The sequence below is a fragment of the Ornithodoros turicata genome, chromosome 2 (assembly GCF_037126465.1).
Source record: "Ornithodoros turicata isolate Travis chromosome 2, ASM3712646v1, whole genome shotgun sequence".
In the NCBI taxonomy this organism is placed as follows: Eukaryota; Metazoa; Arthropoda; class Arachnida; order Ixodida; family Argasidae; genus Ornithodoros; species Ornithodoros turicata.
Window position 1 is genome coordinate 43,736,562 of NC_088202.1, and position 22,967 is coordinate 43,759,528.

The 22,967-nt window shown below is 47.1% G+C and overlaps 1 protein-coding gene across 1 annotated transcript; it reads right to left on the minus strand.

The window, feature by feature from the left end:
• Positions 1-2,412: 2,412 nt before the first annotated feature.
• Positions 2,413-8,702, minus strand: LOC135384578 (ammonium transporter Rh type A-like). The gene is made up of 9 exons (XM_064613774.1): positions 8,524-8,702; positions 8,256-8,410; positions 8,000-8,140; positions 7,771-7,934; positions 4,817-4,954; positions 3,872-4,005; positions 3,618-3,796; positions 3,417-3,550; positions 2,413-2,565 (listed from the first exon to the last, which is right to left on the minus strand). Exons 1-9 carry the CDS (start codon positions 8,685-8,687, stop codon positions 2,413-2,415), a joined length of 1,362 nt encoding a protein of 453 aa, XP_064469844.1. The 5' UTR covers positions 8,688-8,702.
• Between the last annotated feature and the right edge of the window lie 14,265 nt (positions 8,703-22,967).

The window sequence follows — 22,967 nt, forward strand, 5'->3', positions numbered from 1 at the left end:
AATATTCGTAAATATTTAATTACGCGCACGATAGTAATAGGACATGCAAATTAAGCATGAAGCAGACCCTCCGTGCATGTTTTATGGGAGAACTAGTGATGTTCCCTTGACAACGACGTTGTTGACTAACGACGACAAAATCGTTCCCTCGTCGGGAACGAACTGCATTTTCGGTCCTAAACGCCTGCTTATGGACAGTGCTAACATATTTGCTCACAGACTCTCATTATCGTTCTTGTTTGTCTGTTCCTATCACCATCGAGTAACAACGTCCGAAGCGAAACATTAGAATGTACGAAAAGTGCCACTTCGAACACGCGGAATTGAAACTGAAACGGAAGTTCGCGTGCCGATGGGCAATAGATTGCGAGCACTTTCAAGTGTTTGGTAGTTAGACGATGGCTGTATTCGGAAAGACCTGTTTCTGCATAATTGCGGTAAACTGTTGCAACAGCTTGTGTATTACCTTCATAATAAATTTTCCCTTAACAACAACTGTTGCGCATATGCGCTATACGAAGCACTATTGATTAAATATTTAATTTTTCAGATATTGTTGTTATATCCCTAGAACTCCATTTCAAGGGATAAGAGATTTCAACATATCCAAGATTTCAACATAAATTTTCACGAAATTATCGGTGTGTTCGTCAGGGTTGGTAATGAGGTTTCCGTCAATATTTTCCCAGTACATCCAGTGTTGCATGCGTTATGTACAGCTCCCATCAACCTTAATAATAACACTGGAAAAAATTCAGTCTTTGTTCCCGAGCGCGATAACAGCCATCCTGGGGGCACTGGGGAAATGTTAAATAAACAAAATCCTTGCATTAAACTAACACAATAATTTTGTTCAACTAAGATGTCCTCATGACCCCAAGGGTTGCTGTAATCGCGCTCGGGAACGAGACCATATTTTTTCCGGTGTTATTATTAAGGTTGACGGGAGCTGTACCCGTAAAAGACGAGGAAAATCACGCATTGGTATTGACTCTAAGAAGCTAATGATATGCGAAGCTATAGAAAGATCCCACAGATCTAGGGAGAAATCTACTTATTTTGGCAGGAAAAGTCAGCCAGAAAGGACAGATCTCGGCTTTTGACGTCGTCAATTAACTGACTGCAGCACTAGTTAACTCAACCTAGGTAGTCGACACCAGGCACTAGACGCTTTCGTGTGCCGGGCGGTTGCCACACTCTTAAAAATGAACTTCACCACATAGCACGCTCCTAGCCAACCATCATCCCGAGCGGCATCGTTCCTTCCCATGATTTGCTGAAAACGGGGGGCGTAACGCTATTTCTGTGGTCGTGTGCCCAGCATAAGCTAATCGGAAGTGATCTTGCACTCCAATGGATACCGTCTCATGTCGGCATCAGAGGCAACGAACCTGCGGACCAATATCATCCGCAGCACACCTTTGCTGCAGCCCATACTTACCAGTTCCAGCCGACACCGAAGGCCGTTGGCCGTTAAGCAGCTAGTTGAAGTGCGTCATCCTGGCATACAGGACATCATACAAGATCACCGACCTTCTCTTCCCATGAAAGACATTCCCCAAGTCATACAGACACTGCTCCATCGGCTACGCACGGGATCGGAGTTCACGAACTCGCAGCTGTTCGAGATCGGCTCCAGGGAGGATTCTAGCTGCAGCCACTGCCATCATCCGGAAACTATTGAACATATCCTGACAGAATGCCGCGTATACTACACTATGCGGGAAACCCACCTGCCAAACTCCAGGCCTGGCATAGTGACGGACATCCTGTTCCCCGAATGTTCTTCTGCAGAACGAACTATCAAAACTCGGAACCTCGTGCGTTTCCTCCATGAAACGGGCCTCGTGCAAAGGCCCCTCTCGTGCACCTCTCATCCACAGTGCACTTCCGTCTCATCAGTACCGTTCCGTACATCCTGCCTATACCTCACCCTTCAACTCTCATCTTCCTCATTTCTTTTTGGCTGTAGTCGTGACGATGCCCAGTTGTGTGTGGCCAACAACGGCAAGCTATTTCGCAACCCCCAGCTCCCCCCCCCCCCACACACACATAAACAGACGATGATGAGATGGGGCCACAAAAAAATGGCGCACCCCTCCCGTTTCTATCAAATCAAGGGAGAGAACGTTGTCATTCGGGATTATGGTTGGCCAGGAGCGTGCTATGCAGTGAAGCTCTGTTTTTAGAGTGCAGGATGAAGTCAGAAACAGTGTCGAGAGTACAAAAGTAAATTTGCGAATGCGGCCACGTGTAACAACTGTTATCATAAACTTTCATGACGTTGCATAAAATCTGTTGAAGTTTTCCCTTGCGCTTTAGTCCAGTGCTTAGCTGTTCACTCAGCACAAATCTTGCAGTTTTTGAGGACTCTAGGCTACTTGGATGGCGTTTCACGAACCTACATCCAGTCTAGGGTGCATCCGAGTCAATGGTAGTGGTGGCTCCAAATGGTAGTGGTGGCAATGTCGAAACTGACTCGCCGTTGTCGTTCGCACGTGGGAGGGCTCTACAGAACGGGATGAAGAGTAAAAGGCTGAAGGGTTGGAGGTGAGGCAAGTTCAACTGTAATTGAAAATGGCCGTGTAGCAGTGACCAATCAACTCTCGGCTAAATCGCCATTCGTCCCAAGGACCATTGATATGCCCCTGTGACAGTGGAATATTCAAAAAGAAACAAAAAAACTTGTGTACAATACGGAATAAAAGTAACCAATGATCGTTAATCGTTAAGTGCTGTTTTTACTTATTTTACTGTTGAGTTCAGGGAGTACAGCATTTCACTGAGTCTTGTATGTCTTTGTCGCCCTTACTTTGTCATCGCTGAGAAGCACATGATCGCTTCCTGATTTCAAGACGAAGAAGTAGCAGATATCCATTACTGCGGATATACCCGAGAACACGAGGGTGTCGGTTTCCTTTGCATCTTCCCGTGAACGGTCGCTTAATTGGATTACGCAGGCTAATTTTGCATGCGAACATTGTTTACTTCTTTTATTTTCCTTACTTGTCAGCTGTGGCAAGGTAATTTTCAATTACCCTGCTTTGTGACAGGATGAAAAAGTACGCCCGCGTTTGCATCATGATTTATCGCGCATAACGAAGGAGTAACAAAGAAAACGCAATTGTCGGCGTTACACAATGGCTTCCTCTCTGAAGGTCGAAAGCAATTAAGTCCAAAAAAGTAATAATGTTGAAAACTGTGATGACGTAGAATCAAAACGAGAAGTCGGGAACATGAAAGGCGAGACAGGCGTTTTTGTCTTCTAGGGAACAAAAAAAAAAAAAAAAAGCGGAGAGATACAATAACCAAAACCTGGACTTCAAAAAAAGAAGAAAAAAAGAAGAAATGAAGAAGAAAATAACCTACAGGCATTACGTTACGGAAATCTGTGAAAGCGACTTCATTATTCGTACGTGAGGCAGCCTGCTCTTCTGACTCATTTGGATCACTGGAGGAGCGTCAGGTTCCGCGACCTTCCAGTGTAGACCGTCCTCATAGAGGACATGGGAGCTGACCACGTTAAAAGAATCCAAACGTATCAACAGCCCTGAAAACCCAAACAACGAGTGAATCGCATCGTACGTAGCAAACATTAAAGGGGACGGCGTGTTTACCCGTGGCCACTCCGCCGGCTACAGCGATTGCAATAGTTGCACAAAGTGCGCACAGTTGATAGAGGGCTTGTTCAGCTGCTGTCCTTCCGAGGCCTGGCACAACTGGCAAGGTGGTGTTCATACGGGTGTACGCCGTTGAGTTTGCCGCGGGAACCCTCGCAGGATACAGCAAGTAGAGGCTGGAAAACGCGCTATAGCTCCGTTTGACGTTACATGGACAGTCGTCAAGAGTGAGAACGGCTCCGTAAGGGTACCTCTCTCCGTAGTGATTCCATGTAGCTGATGCCGCGACGATAATGCTCGTAATGCCAGCAAGCACACCGGGCAAGCCGTGAAGGTTGTGAACCCCACAAGTGTCGTGCGTACGCCAGGAGTTGGCTAGGAAAGGCTGCAACAAGGACGAAGGTATGGTGAAAAGACATGTACAAGATACTTATAAAAATGTATCTAAAATATGATACTAAACACTGAAGGAGAAAATGTTACAAATACCTAGAAAATAAAGTAAATAGAATAAAGTAGTACATACTTAAGAATATTTAAGGGGTAGTATTTAAGATACATTTAAGGTAGCTGAAGTTGAAATTATAACTTTTAAAAGCAAAGCATTATTGGCTCGTTGTAGGATTTAACAATCTTTGTCAGTGAGCCATCCTGTCTTATTTATAAATCATTTAGTAAATACGTTATTGTCCTTCTCTACAATGAACTGAAAAGAAGAAAAAGACCATGAAAGTAAGGGTACCTTGTGAATCTGACCATGACTCAGCGAGACTGACTGAGGTAGAGGAAAGAGAAGAAGATGATAAAAGAGAAAGAAAAAGAAAAAAAGAAAGGAAAAGGAAACGAAGGAAAAGAAGAAGAGGAAAAAGAGGCGGAAGCAGAAAGAAGAGATGTAGAAGAACCTGAACATGGTATAAAGACTAACAGACAACCGAAAAGTAATTGGAGTATTGACTAGGAAATACTAAGATAGTGAAATACAGCATTTTGAGCACAGTACTCAAGTCTTAAGATACGTACTACACTGATTGTCAATTGAGATGGGAACCTTGACTCTTTTTTGCATTGATAAGCTTCCACCCTCAAAACTCGTTACACGGACAGGCCTATTATTCCCGTATTCTCGGATAGGCGCTCGAAGCATTGCGCGTCTTTATCATGATTAGGTGTGAAAGTAGAGAAGCATAAGAACGTACTGAGATGTACTTGTAGCCGAATACAGAAAGAGCTCCAGCAGTCATTCCAATAATAACAGCACTGTGAGGTTCTGTTATGACATGTGCCACACTTCCAACAGCGACTCCACCAGCCAGTGATGAGTTTTGTATATGAACCTAATCGACAAAAAAAAAAAAAAAGACGAAAGGTGTCAGCATCAGTAGTATCAATACATCGGTATCGCTACCAACGTTTTCTGCTGTTTCGACTGTGTTCCTATTGTGTTCCTAACTTCCTTAATGCACAGGTAACGAAGCGTACGGCTCTCCGCATGAGAGAGACCTCTTCGACAGTTTACGGAGCTATACATATACAGCAGTGACGGGGAGTACTTGAAGTAAATGTCTAACTACATGTGTTTTACTTTAAGTACATTTCAATGATGTGTACTTTGTACTGTACGTAAAATGCTTTTCTCTTACTTTGCCGAGTAGTACTCAAGTACCCAACTGGGAATGCAAGGATAATAAAGTGGAAAGTATCAGTATGTAATTTTGTGTGTATTGGCAGGACATCTTGAAGAAGAAAATCCATTTTTGGCAGCTTGAAACATAGATGAGTTGTAAGACCTACTACTTTTATGTTGTTCAACACCACAAAGTTTGGGACGCAATGGTACACACACGGGCTATGCGCTGCGATACATGGGTTTGTCCTTTCTGTGGTTCCAAGGCCTGAATCTATACATTGTTCCTTCTATTGGTTCTATTTCACAATGTCCGATTGCACTGCTTCTAAAGGAAAAACGGAAAGACAAAGAGGCACATGCTTTCGTTTTTCATTTTTACGTTTTACGTTTTTGATATGTAATATAGATTATTTTGTTGCAAATAATAAAGTCACACAAGAATACGAAGCTTTGCATCGCGCTTTATGTTTTTTTTTTAATTTTTATTAAAACAACCTGTGATATTTCAGAATGAAGTACAAGTGCTGTGTTTCTGTTTCTGCTGTCTGAAAGTATGCGTCATGCGTATTGTACCCAGATATTAGCACCAGATTCTTGTGCTATGTGCTGGTGGGTAAGTCGGGACATAATAAAACTTTGCACTAGCATAGTTGATTGCCTGTGGGCGTGTAAATACAAATTATGTCATCTGGTTCACTTCATATTCATCACTAACTCGTAAACTAGCAGGGACTCTTAACTAGTACTTGTAGGAAACACTTGCTAAAATTTCTCGAGAAATCCTAACGTAATTACTTTCTTACTTATTGCAACTACCAAAAAGCAAAGCGTTAAGTGCTGAAACTCAATCTGCGACGTATTTGCGGAGTACTTTAAAGTATTTCGCCTAGTATTTCGTACTTTACTTGAACTTTTTGGACAACATAGGACCAGCCCAATCACGGATTTTGTCTTCGCAGGCTTATCTGTTCGGAGCCATCAGCTACTGACATCACCGACAACGCGTGTTCCGTGCTGTTTTCTGTATAGTCCTTTCCTCCTCTCCATACTTTCGGCGGGGCAACTTGAACGAGCGCGCCTTGATGAGCGACCCTTTTTTTATGTTGTTGTTACGTGTTTTCGCGTGTCGAATTTTTGTGGAAACATTGTGAAAGATCCTGTATTTGTAACTGAAATGGTGTGTTGTGGCCATGGGCTTACTAATTAACGCAAAAAAGTCACCATTCCTTTGCAAATTCTTGAGTTCAATTAAGCTAATTAGACTAATTAACGAGGTACACTCACAGAAAACACCTGTTTGGGTGGCAAAAACCTTCACAAGTATTGTGCACAAGGTTTACCACTTTTTTCTCAGGTATATATTTTTCAGAAATTTAATGACACTTTCTCGCCGGACACCAATAAGGCTATGAGAGTAGCACCGATACGAGTTTTACGGGCAGCACACGGCCAGACTGACATTCTGTCGACGGGAATATGTAGCTACTGGATGAATAATTACCTGAAATGTGTTGCAACATTTTAATTAGAGGTTTTCGGAGAAATGTGATATAGCAGAATTGGATCCAGACACTATTCGAAGTTACCCTATGTTTTGAAATCCTGAAACAGGAAAATACGTTGAAATATCCATCACCAAAGTTTGCCATATGCGAATGAACTGAAACAATCGAGTCCCCAGCTCTGGGAGAACAGCGCGCATTTCACGTCGGCGATGGTGCTGATTGGAGGAGGCGCTGATCTTGTGCTCCTGGTGCGCTTCGTTTCGGTTTCGGCTCATTTGCATAGCAAAGTTCGGCGATTGATGCATCGAAGTATGTGCCCGTTTCAGGATTCTTTAAAAAATGCGGTGATTCCGAATAATGACTGGCTCCTCAATTCTGCTACCTCACAGTTCGTGACGAAAGGTAATTATTTATCCAGTATAGTTGTATGCTTTCTCCGACAGAATGTCCGCCTCTTATAATCGGACCGGCCTCGGTGGCTCAGTCGGTAGCGTGTTCGCCTTCTGATCCCGAGATCGCGGGTTCGAACCCGGCCGAGGACGCCAGCAACTTGGTGGCAGGGTACAAGTTGCTTAGACACGCCGTCTTCCGCGAGGGACGTTAAATACGGGGTGCCGTGTGATGAGCTTTCATCGCATGGTAAAGAACCCTCAGGTGGGCAAAAGCAATCCACAGACCGACCGCTGTGGCGTCGCTCATGATCTCAGTTGTCTCGCGACGTAAACATCCAATTATTATTATATACTTATAATCGGACTGGAAAAAAGGGCATTTGTGCCGCGCTCATAGTCTTGCATAAGAAATCCGTCGGATAAAAAAGACGACAACAACACCCCCCTGATTACTGTACCCGATAAAGTCACTGGGATGAACAGATTTTACGTAGTGCAGTGACATAGTTGTAGCGTGTACAATGTCAAACAAGGTGGCAACAACAGCTAGCATTCTCTCTAAATTTACGGAGCTTCCTAATAGCGCTTGTCATTCTGGCCAAACTCCGCGTGTACAGTACACCTACCATGTTGAGCCTGCCCAGCTCGTCAAAAGACGCAGAAATGGCAAATGCGATTACGCACGATGCAGACATCGATAGGTAGGTGTTTACAACTGCACGATGTCTCTCTGCACCATGAATAGCCACGCCATTGAAACTGGGCCAAAACATCCACAGGAACATCGTGCCTTTAGATGAAAAAACAGAAAAGGTAGCAGCCTCTATGAACTGTAAGACCTGTATGGTAACGTACCGATCATGGCGAACACGTCCGACTGATACGATGAGCATTCGTTGCGGTGGCCCAGTGCGTCTTTCCTGTGAAGGACAAAGGCAACCCCAAGGCCGAAGTAGGCGCCAAATGAGTGCAGAAAGATTGAGCCTCCAGCATCCACTGCCTTAACGATAACGCATCGTGGTGGGATTACTTGTCAGTCGTCTTCCCGCGGGATGTCCGACGTTTGCCGGAATTCATCGCCAATAATGGAGGTGTGCGCAGCCAAGAATACTTGCCCTGAAGACTTCTGCCCCCAGATATTCGTTGCAGGATCCAAGGACAGTCTCTGTTAGTGCCATCGTTGACAGCTGAATGATGCTCGTCTTTCCCAAGACTGCACCGTACGATATCAGAAATGTCACCGCAGCAAACTCCGCTCCCAGTATACTACAGGTAAGAAGTAGCGTAAGACGTAGCGTAACGCGGAACGCTCGCACAGTTTGTCGAATGTTTAGCACCCAACGTTTGACACCGAATAGAAATGAGGACACAGATATTACCTCTCGATGTCAATGCGTATCTTTGAGCCGTCGAGACGCCAGATGCCCCTCGTAAAGATGGCCCACTGGCTTACGATGGCGCTGAGAAGAAACGTGAACCCCGTAGCGCCGTAACCATAGCGCTTCAGGAAGGTCATTAGGAAACCGAATCCAATGTACACCATAACGTGTACGTCCTGAAACACTAAGCACGACGTGGATTTATGTAAAAGTTCGTTTGCCGAATACTATGCAGTAGTAGTTTCTGTGGTACAGTCTGCGCGTGCTAACGCGCATGTATATCAATGTTCATGGGAGTTGCAACAGGTTATTTCAATATCAGTCACCTAGAAGACTCCACGTCAGTTTCACGAATACATTCATCTGGTAGGTCTCAATCATTTGGGATATTCTATAACTCGACCTCAAAAACGGCGACTGCATACTCACTTGGGTAATACGCGTCAAGTTCAGTAGGAGTTCGTTCTTCGTTGCCGCTTGTCTTGCCATTCCCGTCAACTGGGCCATCATTTGTGATTTCGTTCGCGAATCTAACAGATGTACCGAATAAGACCACCAAAGTAAACTCAATAAGCAAGAGCACAAAGGCTGTTTTCACGCGCAGGTCCATGGTTCAAAATCTGGACGAACCCAGGTAGACCTGATGTGCGTGCGTATCCCACTCGTTGAATAATGTACTGCCTTCCGTACGATCATTTGTCGTGGGCCCCTCCAATTGAATCTCAAAGCACAATAAAGATTCAATGATGTCCATTCCCTCCTGTGAATTCTTCATAAAGAAATCCGATCTAGCAACATGTAATCCAGGCTGGGCTAAGAAAGAATGTGTGTGATAATCGCTTTCCGATTGATGATAAAACGTGAGCGAGTACCTGCGACAAAACACATTTAACATGTATATGTACGGGGTTTATTCGATACGGCATTGCGAGTGCGAGGAGACGTGTTACGGCAGAACGACTGTTTACACGCACGTGAATTCCGTGTACAGCAAGCCTGTGACAGCATTCTTTGTCTAAGCGAAAACCTTTCTATATGGCAAGTACAGGGAGCGTACAGATAAACTTAACCGGCATTTGCGAACCTAGCTGGTTGTCTACAACGGAAGCGAAATATGTCAATTGCAAGAAAATATCCGAACAAGGTGTAATCCTTACGTAGAACCATGGTGCAACCAGTATTTTGTGAGTACGGTGTACGGATGGGCAGATTTTTGACGATTAGGAGACCGCTGGGCCGCCCTACCGACACGGTCGCCCATGGAGCGCGCCCACTGCCGCAAAGCATTGCGGGAGAATCTAAGGAGCGCGTGACGTCAAATATCCCTCGAGCTCCATGTGCGGCTGCCAGGCATAGGTGGACATTTTGGTGAAACCTCACTCGCCCTCACCCTCACGGCCCTCACGGGCTCATGCCCTCACTCGCCCTCACCCTCACCGCCCTCACGAGCACTGGCCCTCACTCGCCCTCACCCTCACGGCCCTCACGGGCACATGCCCTCAATCGCCCTCACCCTCACGGCACTCACAAACGCAAGCCCACAGGGTCTTACCCTCATAAGGTCTCCTGTGAGTGCACTCATGAGGTCTGAGGGGCGCCAAGTCTCTGTGAGTGAAGTCACTGGTGAGGCCTGAGGTGTGTGAGGTCAGTATGAGGGCATTCAGAAATGAGGTCAAATGACGCATACCAGACGTGCGCAAATTAAATTATGAAGGCATTGATGATATGGTTCCAGCGACACAACCACCGGCTGTGTACACTTTAAAGGCTGGTGTGCACGTATTTAGCAATTTCGTCTACGTCGCGCTGGGAACACAGCAAAGCGTCCTGAGCTGACTGATTAGTTGGTGATCTGGTTGCAGTGACCCAACTACCGAGAGGGTGCACTTTAAAGGGCTGGTGTGTCGGTTTTTAGCAATTTCGTCTACGTCGCGCTGGGAACACAACAAAGCCTCCTGAGCTGACTGATTACTTCATGATATGGTTCCAGCGACCCAACTACTGGCAGGGTGCACTTTGAAGAGCTGGTGTGCACGTTTTTACAGATTTAGTCTATGTCGCGCTGGAAACAAAGCAAAGCGTCCTGAGCTGACTGATTACTTGGCGATATGGTTCCGGCGACCCAACTACAGGCAGGGTGCACTGTAAAGGGCTGGTGTGCACGTTTTTACAAATTTAGTACATGTCGCGCTGGGAACACAGCAAAGCGTCCTGAGCTGACTGATTACTTGGCGATATGGTTCCGGCGACCCAACTACCGGCAGGGTGCACTTTAAAGGGCTGGTGTGCCCGTTTTTAGCAATTTCGTGTACATCGCCCTGGGAACAGAACAAAGTCTACAGAGCTGACCCATTACTTCGTGATATGGTTCCAGCGACCCAACGACCGCCAGGGTGCACTTTGAAGGCGCTGGTGTGCCCGTTTTTAGCAATTTCGTCTACGTCGCGCTGGGAACACAGCAAATCGTCCTGAGCCGACTGATTACTTGGCGATATGGTTCCATCGACCCATATACAGGCAGGGTGCACTTTAAAAAGCTGCATGGTGTGCCGGTTTTTAGGAATTTCGTCTGGATCACTAGTGCCTTCATAACTTGCCCACGTCTCGTAAGCGTCGTTTAACCTCATTTCTGAATGGGCTCACAGTGACCTCACACCCCTCAGGCCTCACCAGTGACTTCACTCACACAGACCTGGCGCCCCTCAGACCTCATGAGTGCACTCACAGGAGGTCTCATGAGGGGCAAAAACCTCATGAGTGGACTCACAGGAGACTTCGTGAGGGTAAGACCTCATGAGTGCACTCACAGGAGACCTCATGAGGGTAAGAACCTCATGAGTGCACTCACGAATGGCCTGATCGCGGGCTTGCCCTCACTCACCCTCACCTCAAAGGCGTGAGGTGAGGGTGAGGGGCACTCATGAGGGCCCTCATGAGTGAGTTCGCCCAGCTATGCTGCCAGGTGAACGGGCTAAACACGGCGAATTCCGAACAACGCCTCAAGATGTTCGAATTCGGAGATCTCGTGGAAGTCTGAAGGCCATATATATCCGATAAGAGATGGGTTCGCACCTATGTTTCTTCTTTTTTTTTTTTTTCCCGCAGCGGGAATCAGACGTACGCCGAAACGCCAAGTGGAGGTAAAGATTTGTGCCTTCCGTTTCCGTGAAAATACAGAAGGGGCCGCTCCTTCTTTCAGCCTCATGTACTTCGTTGACAAGCCAAGGCTAATGAGCACCTCCGGATTTGTTTGAAACCATTCGTCAACAATATGTCTGCGCACTACTTGTCTTGTTTCACCTGTCTCCAAGTAGGCATAGACGGATTCGCGGCGATAATAAGTTTCCTGTCTTTCGGAAACAATTTAAATATGACAGTCATCACAAAAGTCAGACATCGGCGGAATTTGAACTACGCATCTCTCGATTGCCAGTCGAGCGCCAACCACAAATACGACCACGGAAACAACCACAGACGAGTAGAGCGTGTTTGTTCTGAAACGTATCCTGGCCGAACGCAAGGTAAGTCAGCCAGCAATGTAAGCAGCAAGACTCTCACCTCTAGAGAGAATGGGCGCGTTAAGCAGGCTCCCGATCGCCACAACCCGGGTTTTCAGGGGAACATACCCTTGGTGTCTCTACTTAATGGTGTTTGTGAGCCTATCCGGAAGCCGAGCGCTAGAGCCGCTGAGCGCGCGCCGCCTATCGAGCTTTCTTTAGTCGTCTGCTTTTAGGTAAACATAGCAGTAGACCATAGCAGTCATCTATAATCGTATAACTATTTACCGCCGACATCCGATGATTCCGGAAACACAAAGAGCATCGGCGGTTGCAACGTGTTCCAACGGTTGCGCCATTTCGAAAGGCAGTACACCGGAACATGCGTCACGCTCCGGAACTGGCCTCGCTCTTCCCCAGCGTTCCCAGGCTCCCCGGCTCCGAAGAAGGGGTGCGCAGGGTGCACCCGGGAACGTGCACCGGAAGTCACTTCGGAGGTGTTAAGTGATCCCTTGAAAGAGGGAATGTTCCCGGAGCACGAACCTAACGCGCCCAATGAGGTCACCTTCCTTCGGAAGGATTTTGGGGGCCAGCCTCGGTAGTGTTGTCTTTGTAATAAACGTCAGTTGATGTTTGACGCTGTGTTTGTGCTTTTTATCCGTGTGTCGTTCGTCCAAGGAACACTCTGTCCGCGCGTTGCCGAAAGGAAGTCGGCAACATGCTGTAGCATAGCCAGGAAACACTTCACAAGCATGTATTATTTTTCTTGCCGCGAAAATCAACCTCCAATCGCAAAACAACCGCAAAATGAAGGACAGGAAATCGAACAGGAGAGACAACGTACGTCACTTCCGTGGTCTGCTACGGCGGCGCGGCGACGCTCACCAGGGGCTCAGAGTGCTCCGCGGCCGAATTTTATATCGCGATTATGGTGTCATTTCAACGAATATAAGTAAATCTCAGTCGAATTCCGCATTGTTCTGGTACACACCGCAATATGAAGTAAGCAGCTTTGCAGCTTGTTTTCGCTTCCGTCGTCCTTTAGTTGACGAACTTCCGGAGGCGCACGATGGCGCGCATTTATGCGTGCGAAATCTACAGAAAAAAATCGTGAAAGCCACACTCAGCGTAAAAAATAAACAGAGCGACGAAACGACGGCTTCCGTACATTAGAATAAGGCAACTCGGAAGGTCTCAGGAGAGTTGTGTGCAGGTGCCGCTAGGGGCACTACCGATGAGCATCCCTGTGGGACATCGTTTTGGTTTCTGCACCGATAGCTCCCCTAGCAGTACCTGCACACAACTCTCCTGAGACCGCCGTGTCGCCCTATTCTAATGCATCGAAGCCAACGTTTCTCGACACCACGGTCCTCTATCTCGCGGAACGCGGTCTCTCCATCTCGCCAAGTAAGACAATAGCAATGGCGTTTACGCGCCGCTCTTTCCACAAATACCTAATATTTGTGGAGGGGTCTGCTCTGCCGTTTGTCTCCCACGTCCGCTATCTTGGCGTGATAATTGACCTCGGGCTCACGTGGGCACGACAAATTAGGGCGATTGGTGCAACCACAAACAGGTTTGTCAATGTCATCCGGTATCTATGTGGATCATCCTGGGGTCCATCCAGTGCTGACCTCCGCCAGGTCCACTCTTCGTTGGTCCTCGTCACCTTAAGATACAGTCTATCAGTATTTCTGGTGACAGGGCATTACTCGGTGCTCAAGCTAGAAGCCTTCGCTTTTGCTTAGATGTGCCTAAGACAACAGAGACCTTCTCCGTTTTTGCAGAGGCGCGAGAACCTCCAACAAACAAACTCTTGGTGCTTAGATCCGATTCTTCAGCCGACATACCCATCATTATCTACGAGATATCTGTCTTCCCCGTCGTCCGCATTGTATAGTGCTCTGCTTCGTCTAAACAGCTACATCTCTCACAGCGTCACCTCTGCTGCGTACGCGCCACCGACGTGGACGCTGAGTCAGCCCATCGTACATGAGTCTGTCCCTGGCATTGCTAGCAAAAACAGCATACCACCGGTCGCTGCATGTCAACTTACCCTGGACCACATTCATGCCAAGAATAGCTATAGCCACAGAACGGAGGTATACACTGACGGGTCAGTGCGGCAAGGTTCGTCGACGGCGGTGTACTATGTCCCTAGCGACGACTTCGGGCATGCGTTTCTGCTTCCCTATGAAACGTTACCTGTAGAAGCTGCGCTGCTTGCTATTCTTGCTGCCTTGAAGCATATGTCTGCTTCCCAGCCTAGTGCTTGGACGGTACTCACTGACAGCAAAGCGGCCCTAGCTATCCTGGTATCTTACTCTGTCAAGGTCACGACCTACTATATACTGTCAGTGTACAGTAGGTCGTGGTCAAGATAGTCTGCGACGTGCATTCCCTGATCCTCGTAATATACAATGGGCTCCTGTCCTCATGCCACACTGTGTGGTTTCTATTGGTTCCGAGCCATGTCGGCATCCCCGGCAATACTCGCGCTGACGCCGCGGCGAAACGTGCCCATGCGTTAGAGCCGGTTGGTGGAATACACATCTAGACATCGGCCAGCGAACTGCAGCGACGCCGCTTCCTTACTGTCAGCACAAAGCTGTTTGCCAAGGACACTGCCAGGACCCACCCATTCTTGAGGTCCACTGACCCAACGATGGAGTACACTATCTACAGTCCTGTCTCAAGGAGGGAAGAATTAGTCATACATCGGCTCCGCCTCAACGTCGCCCTAGGCTGTTCAAAATGGACCAGCAAGCCACACCCTTATGTTCTACCTGCAAGGCTGAGGCATACATTCGTCACCTTCTTCTCGACTGCATGACGCCGTTCCAGGTCCTTCCGCGACAAGCTCAAGTCTCGCCGGACCAGATTCGGATACTCCATCTCTCCCGCAACACTACGTGGCACACGGAGCAGTGGTGTAACCGCGGCGCTTCTCCACTACCTGCGTGGTACCAGTCTCCGCAGCAGTCTGTGACATCGTGTGTGGGACGGCGGAAGACCTCTGACCCCACATCGCCTTACTCTTAATTGCCCCAGGAATACGCACTAAGGAATTGTCTAACAAAGAATAGCAAGCCGTCCTTTGTGGCTGACTTTCCTTGTCACCCCCCGGCGGTTTCGTCGCTCTGTTTACTTTTTAAGCTGAGTATGGCTTCCACGATTTTTCTGTAGATTTTCCACGCATAAATGCGCCATCGTGCCTCGTCAGTTAAGCAAACAACAAGCTAAGTGCGCAAATGCCAGTTAGGTTTACCTGCACACACCCTGTACAGTACGTTACCCTATGAGTCGGCTAAATTCATGAAACTGCAATATCTGTGGCGTGGAAGCTGATATACCACATCAGATCCTGCATTGTCAGCAACACCTTCACGATAGGAAAACCCTCCGTTGCAGTCTGCTCCAGGTTGGCTGTAACGACTTTTCGTTGGTCACGCTCCTTGGCCCCGTCCTGTATCCCAATCAATGGGCTGTCACTTCCGCTCTCCTCATTTTTTTCAGTCTCGGGACTCGTGAACAGCATGTGACGTTGTTCCAGTGTCTCTTTTCTTCTTTCTTTCTTTCTTTCCTTTTCCTTCTTTTTCTTTTCCGTTTTTTCTTTTTCCCTTTTTCCTTATAGCAAGCCGGCTCTTTTCCTGGCTAACCTTTCCTGTCTTTTTTTCTTAATAAACATATATCCCCTCCCACCATAAAAATCCACCTGTGCTAGAATGTCATGCTGAGCAATTACTCAACAACAACAACAACAGGTAAATTAATGATGATGAATGGGGAAATTCGCCACATGAGGTGCAGCCCACTACCCAAAGGAACAATGGGGAGGATAAGATGCGTCCTGATGATGAGGTGATGAACGACGCTGAATAGGGGTCCATAGCCAGTGGAGTCAGTGAGACATCAACAGAACGCTAGGCAAAAACACAGCACACAGGTACGCAGGCACATCATGGGGTAGAGAGGAGACCGGTGTCCCGGTGAAAAATCTGAAAGTACCCAAAAGCTTGGCGATGGTCGATCTGGTTAGACCAAGGGCCGAGTATGGTGCAACCGCGATCGATTGCAGGCGACACTGCAGGGGAGCTTCTCTTTGGGAGGTGTATAAAGAGCAATTACTCAATGCAGGTGGAACATTCCCCCTGCATTGAGTAATTGCTCAGCTCCGAAGGACATCCAGTCCTGGAAAATTTGAAACCAGCGGCGTTTGGCCGAGCGGGTTAAGGCGTCCCGCTCGTTGGTGGTAGCCAAGGCCGTGCTGAGGACTGGGAGGTGGTGGGTTCGAATCCTACCACCGGCTGTGCTGTCTGAGGTCTTCCCTGGGTTTGCCGAATACCTTCCAGATGAAAGTCGGCACAATTCCCCCTGAAGTTGGCCCAGGATGCATGCTAACCCCCTGTTTCCCACTCCTTCCTGCTGTCCTCTCTCCATCTATCCACATCTATGCGCCGCTCATAGCCACAGTTGCTTCGCGGCGCTAACACGGAATAAAAAAATTCAAAGTGATTGAGCATTGCAGCGCAAAGTTACAATACAAAATGCACGAGTTCCCATGACGATCTATGGAAACACTGCTGCAGGGATTTTAGCGGCATTTCATTGCCGCAGTTGGGATATGTTGAGCATACCATGTACGAAATTTGAGGAAAAAAATATTTACTAGTTCGTGGGGGCTTGAGGTGTACTTCATCAATAATATAATGGGCGCGTGTGGTGTCCTTTCTTTAGATTTGCGCCCTGAGGTGCTCAGCTCGGTTTGTGTGAAAATTTTTGAAACATACATGTTCAACACACTTGTTTCTTTATTCAGTTGCCCGTTTTCTGTTTTTGTGTTCATTCAATTCTCTGGAGAAGAATTATCAGCTAAACGTACAAACATATCAGTTCAATTTTTATTTTTGTTGTGCCAGTGAGCCACCTCTGCTCTGCACAAGCCCGGGGCACAAATTCGTGGCTATTGCGGTATAACGTTGCTCTCTCGCAAAATTTCACAACTCGTTTTACACGATAAAATAAGTGCCAAAGTTCCTCTGTTTCTTTCTCTATTTTTGACCATAGGGTTCTCAACAGAGCAACGTCTGTGCAAATTTGATATATTCAGACTATAGGGTAACAAGACGTTCCGTTTTAGGAGCTCGGTTCCCACCGTCCTGCCTTTTTTGTTTCAGCGAAGCAATATGCCCCGTTATTGCGGATGGCGACTGTTTTTAGGATCAGTATGAAACGAAGGAAGGCAAAACCGATAGAATGTTTACACACGTAGTATTCACCTCATCCCATCGTCATTCATGTAGTTGTTGTTTTTGTCGAATTGTACATACATACATATAAGTAGTAAACATTTGATATGATGGAACGCAGAGAAGACACAGACGGACATGGTCGGCGTTCAACTATTTTTACAACTATGTATTTACGAGGGGTGTTCAAGTCAAACCGGGACTTTCTGTCTCCTGATTGTACAAATGGCTCGCGCTACTTCTTTTTCGTCATTTTCACACGCGACAGGCCTCCGCGTTCATCACGTGGTGCTCCAAAGGTTGTGCAAAACCGAAGACACGTGCTAGACAAGATGCCGACAACCATCTGAGCGCGCACATCGAACAGCGAATTGTCATGAAGTTTCTCGTGAATGAAGGCGTAAAGTCATCTGAAATTCACAGGAGACTTCAGGCTCAGTATGGCCACGATACACTTAGCCGCAGCAAAGCGTTTAAGTGGTGCAAACGGTTCCGGGACGGCCGTACATCAGTGCAGGACGATACCGACCGAGGCGGCTCAGAGCCCGCGGTGTCAGAGTTCCTGAGAACATCTAACTTGTAGAGCGCCTGATCCTCAAGGACCGACGGATAACATGTCTCGAACAGGCTCGAAAGACGGACCTTTCTGTGGGAACAATGAACACTATCATTCATGAACACCTCCAGTTTCGGAAAGTTGGTGCCCGTTGGGTCCCGAGGATCAGCTCTCCGTGTTTGACCGGCAGAGAAGACTAGAAATCTCCCAAGGGCTAAGGTACCATTTCGACACTGAAGGACAGCCGTTCCTTGATCGGATCATCACATGCGATGAAACGTGGGTGCACCATTTCACTCCTGAGTCTAAACGCGCATCAAAACAGTGGAAGCATCCGGGCTCGCCAGCTTCCAAGAAGTTCTGAAGCACCCCGTCTGCGGGTAAGGTCATGGCCACGGTTTTCTGGGACAGGGCTGGCGTTGTTCATGTTGATTTTCTGCCCAGTGGTACCACCATCAATAGTGCATATTACTGCCAGGTCCTCAGGGATGTGCATAAGGCGCTGAAGCAAAAGCGGCAGGGCCTCATCACGAAACGACCCCTCCTCCTACAGGACAATGCACGCCCGCATACCGCGCATCTCACGACGCCCACCTTATAGGAACATGGCTGGGAGTTGCTGCCACATCCCCCTTACAGTCCAGACCTCGACCCCAGCGATTTCCATCTCTTCAGGCCACTGAAGGCGTTCCTTAGGGCCGCCACTACAGCTGCGACGACGAGGTCAAAAATGCGGTCCGATCATGGCTGCTACGCACCGGTAAGGATTTCTACGCTGCTGGCATCCAAGCCCTCGTGAAACGCTGGTACAAGTGCATTAGTGCAGCTGGAGGTTACGTTGAAAAATAAAACTAATTTCTCGCGTAAGTTCATTTTATTTTTGCGAAAAATGACAAGTCCCGGTTTGACTTGAACACCCCTCGTATTTAACGCTCAACGCTTAGTTGGAACGTCCTGAGACACAAAGGCAACCTCTAACGGTGTCATGTTCATGGATCTTTGGCTCACGTTGTAAGGGGACTTTCAATGAGGCTAGCTTCTACAATTGAAACAAAATATTTACACATTTACACATGTTACACATGACAGGAAAATGTTTCCTTTTTCGGAACACAATTTATCACTGCGTCCGTTGTAACATCCGGGAGTACCTTGGTGATGGTGATGGTGACGGATAGAAGAAAAAAAATGGGAAGGTGAGCAGAGCCGTGGCGAGGCGAGTTTGCGCCCGGGCAGGGTAAACGTCAAGTCTACCCCTCACTGCCGTCAGAGGCTCTGTAAACAAAGAGAAGAAAACGCTCACTTGCATTGCCAAGATCGTAAATTCCAACTGTCTTCATTACCGCTTTATACTGTCCAGCCAACCTGCCAGGGCAAGCGCCCTCTGTGGGAAGGGGGCCGGGGCAACTGCCCCTCTCCCTCCCCCCCTCATCGAAACGGCTTTGGAGGTGAGTCACGACTAAATCGGACTGCATACCCCAATACACCTACGTAGAGCGGAAAAAAGAAAAAAAGGAAAAGGGGAATGGCGGTAAGAAGAAGAGTTCCGTCGGTGAAAGAAAAACGAAAAGCCACAGTCAAACACTGTGTGACTGAAAACATAGTGTCACGGTTGTCGGGAGTATCTTCTTTTCAGGGGGGCGGACTGAAACTTTAGCTGTTGCTGAATCTGTCGTGCTTGTCGAACAAGAAAGACCGAGTCGTCTACTAATGTTACCCCTTCCTCTATTCGCACTATAAAAAAAAAAAAAAAAAAGTAAGTAAAGAAAAGAGTCCCAGCATTTTCTTACATTGTTTTCTCTATTCGCGCTTGCTCTTTTGTCCCGTTTTCAATACCTTCATTAATTTGGTCACCCTAATACAGACGGCAATTCAGCTGTTTCACAGTAAAAGACAACGACGCAACGGGGTGGGGGGGGATATGTTGTACTGAAAAAAGAAAGGAAGGACAGGTTAGTCAGGCGTAGGCCGACTTACTTTTCCGTTAAGAAACACGGTTCAGGTAACGGTTCACGCTCGGTGCTGATGGGCTTTCCCGAGCACCCTGGCAGGTTGGTTGAACAGTATAAAGCGGGAATGAAGAGAATTTGAATTTACCATCTCGGCAGGTAATCTAACTGCAGGAAATCTGCAGGAACTATCTGCAGGAAATATAATTCTGCCGAGAGTTTCTGTCCTGCAAGTTCATGAAGTGGCGCAAGATGTACATTAGCCCTAGTGTGCCAGAATTGCACTATCAGTAAGATTAAAAATATTTTGGTGCCTCTCCCTAATATATCCCATTAGCCTCTTCTATCTTTTCTAGGGCATTGCACGAACCATAGAACAGGTTACGTCTGCAAGGAAGTCTGGATCATGTCCACCCCACACTGTTAGCAGCATTGTGATGTGCACTCACATGAGCCCATTGTACTAACTATATCTAGGTACATTAACGTTTCATCGCTCGTTACATTCGTCAACCGACGTACATCACCTCGAGAAATAGTATCCAGTATGTCTAGCTATTATACTAAATGCACCAAAAACCAAAACTGACTCAGTTCAGAATACAACGTGATCTTAGAGAAAATGTAACAGCCCCCTCACCCTGGCTACGTCCTCAGACTCGGGGAAAAAAGTGCGGAGAGGGGGGAACGCAAACGGTGGCTTTAAAAATGGCTGCGTAAATGGACCCTCCGGCAACAAATAAGCGCTATAACAATCGGAAAATATTTTTTCCCATTACCAGAAAAAAAGTTTAATGTGGGTGTACCTTGTATAGTACAGCGAGCGCTAATGGGTTAAAACAATCAAAATGGCGGTGTTGCGAAATGCTGTTGGGCTCCGGATCGACCAATCGAATCCACCATTCGTTAGGGTAACAACTTGTACAACGTTATGAAATCTGACGTCCCTATATCTGGAGGAGCCTCTTAGCGATATCACGGACTGGAACAGTTATTGTTTTTATTTTTGGTGGGGGACGGGGTGGGGCTTCTGGCGTATCGGTTCAGTTCAAGTTCGGGTCTAGAACAGGAAAAAGAAGAAAAAAACGCTTCCTCTCCCTTAAGTGTGATTCCATAAGAAGAAACCTGGCTGATAACTGTACAACGGCAAGGCTATCAGTGCATTGTAGAATTTTTGCTATTGCGGGAGACAGTTACTAGAACACCAATACGTAACAAGATTAACATAAATAAATGTGGCGGAGAGGGAGGAGGCAAGAGAAAAGACGGAAAGTTCCACCGAGTGGTTGTGGCCTTGACGCGTGCTTGAAACTGAGACTGAATCAAGCAAGTCGTTATTTATTTTGATGTTTTAACTATACGCTGCCACGAATGAGAACTGGTACTGAAGTCTGTAGTCAGTAGTAACTGAGTAAATACTTTGCACTAAATTCGCATTGTGATTGCACTAACTATGAAGACTACTTACTAGGGCAAAAGCTTTACGCAAGAGGTTCCCCCCCCCCCCCCACACACACACACACATAAAAGAAGAAGACCAAAACCACGATAAACTGCCGGCTCTAACCTGCCGATTTAAGCAGACCCACGAAACTACACTCAATTTATAAGTAATGCCAAGGCCCCGTGCACTTCACAGGGGCCAGCTCGACGCTCTGCCTTCGGCGCCACTCAGCGGCGGAACTGTTCGCAACTGGGTAGGTGAGACGGCTGCAATGGCTGTAGTTTTGTACGTCGTGGCTTCGAGAATTATAATTGATCTGTTATGCTGCTTCTTCCGGAGTTCTACCTTTAAAAAATGCATTAAGCTTGGCGAGAGTGGCAATATGTACGGAGTCCGTGAAACTCGGAACAAGATAAACGTTGGCCCAGTCGTAATTGCAATATGTGCTATACGTTGCGCATACTGGTAAACATGGTTACGGCATGCAGATCAGTCGATCTGTGTAGATAGATGAGAATGTTCCGTTCAAACTGCCAGCACTCCTAGCAAGTGATGAGTTATTATTTACACAGTTGTCTGTGTACTGCCGTCTTTCCAAGCTGTGTTACCCATTACTGCGACACGAATTCAGTATCATCTATGTGATGCACGGCAATTTTGACATTTATTTTACTTCACAAAATTGTATAGTTATGAAACACATAGCCTCATAGTTGAAACTATTGTTTCGAGATATCGTGTTACTAACAAGAACAGATATCGAGAAACTCTTCAATCAAATGGAGTACTTACATTCCAGAACAACATATAACACAAAAGAAAATGCGGTAGTTATGTAGGTAACAATCGCTATACATCATAAGCCAGTTATCACAATATATGGGAATATATACTGCTTTGAGTCTATTCTCTTGGTATTCTTTTGTTGTTGTTGTTGTTGTTGTTTTGAGCGATTTGAGCATGTGGCAAGATTGCTTGCTCAGACTTGTCGCGCTTAGTGTGTGCTTAAAATGTGTTGGCAAACGTGTATCATGCTGCAGTTTTCCGGATATTAAGGTGACAGTACACCACAATTCAGGGAGTTCGTAACAGTCCTCCTGGGGTTGCTATAGTTGTTGATCGCGACATTTTCCGAAGTTCAGCAGCAAGCGCTTGTGTTACCGTTCGGCAAAACACTAATCCCCATCTTGTCTGTGTCGCCTCGCGACCGGCTCTGTCTAGGACCATCCTTCATTCGGCGTAATTAGGCCATTCACCGTCCTAAATTTTTCAGCAAACCATGCAGCGGCGAACAACCTTCTAGCAGGCAAGTAGCAGCGGGACTACTGTTCCATCGGGGACCCGCAGGGAGACTACAGCAAGCTCTGTTTACGGGCTCCACCTGTTTCACGATGGTCTTCCCCGGCATTTCATTGGGACACCCAGCAGTCACGCTCTTGTACCGGTCGCGGTACTGTCGCCCACTCAGCAACAATCACTCAACGCAACTCAACGCTGTTACAAGGGTCCTCCGTGGTAGCGTGGTTTGGACCCGAAGGGATAACCAGCGAGCCGAAACAGGGTTAAAACAAAACAGATAACTGTTTAATTGCGAAAATACATGGGTGAACGGCCAGAGTCCAGTCAGAGGGAAGGAAGACCCCGTTTTCTCCGATGTCCTCCTCTTTTGCTGACATCGGACCCGAGCCCAGCATTCTGACGACCTCCGTCTTCGACACGCGTGAGTCCCATTGGTTGTTTCAACACCAC

Coding starts and splice junctions, on each gene's coding strand:
- LOC135384578 (XM_064613774.1), bottom strand. CDS start 8,687: ATGGTGTACATTGGATTCGGTTTCCTAATGACCTTCCTGAAGCGCTAT. Junction 8,141..8,255: donor GGCAGAAGTCTTCAGGGCAA/GTATTCTTGGCT, acceptor TCGTTAAGGCAG/TGGATGCTGGAGGCTCAATC. Junction 4,006..4,816: donor TCGGCTACAAGTACATCTCA/GTACGTTCTTAT, acceptor TCCTTGTTGCAG/CCTTTCCTAGCCAACTCCTG.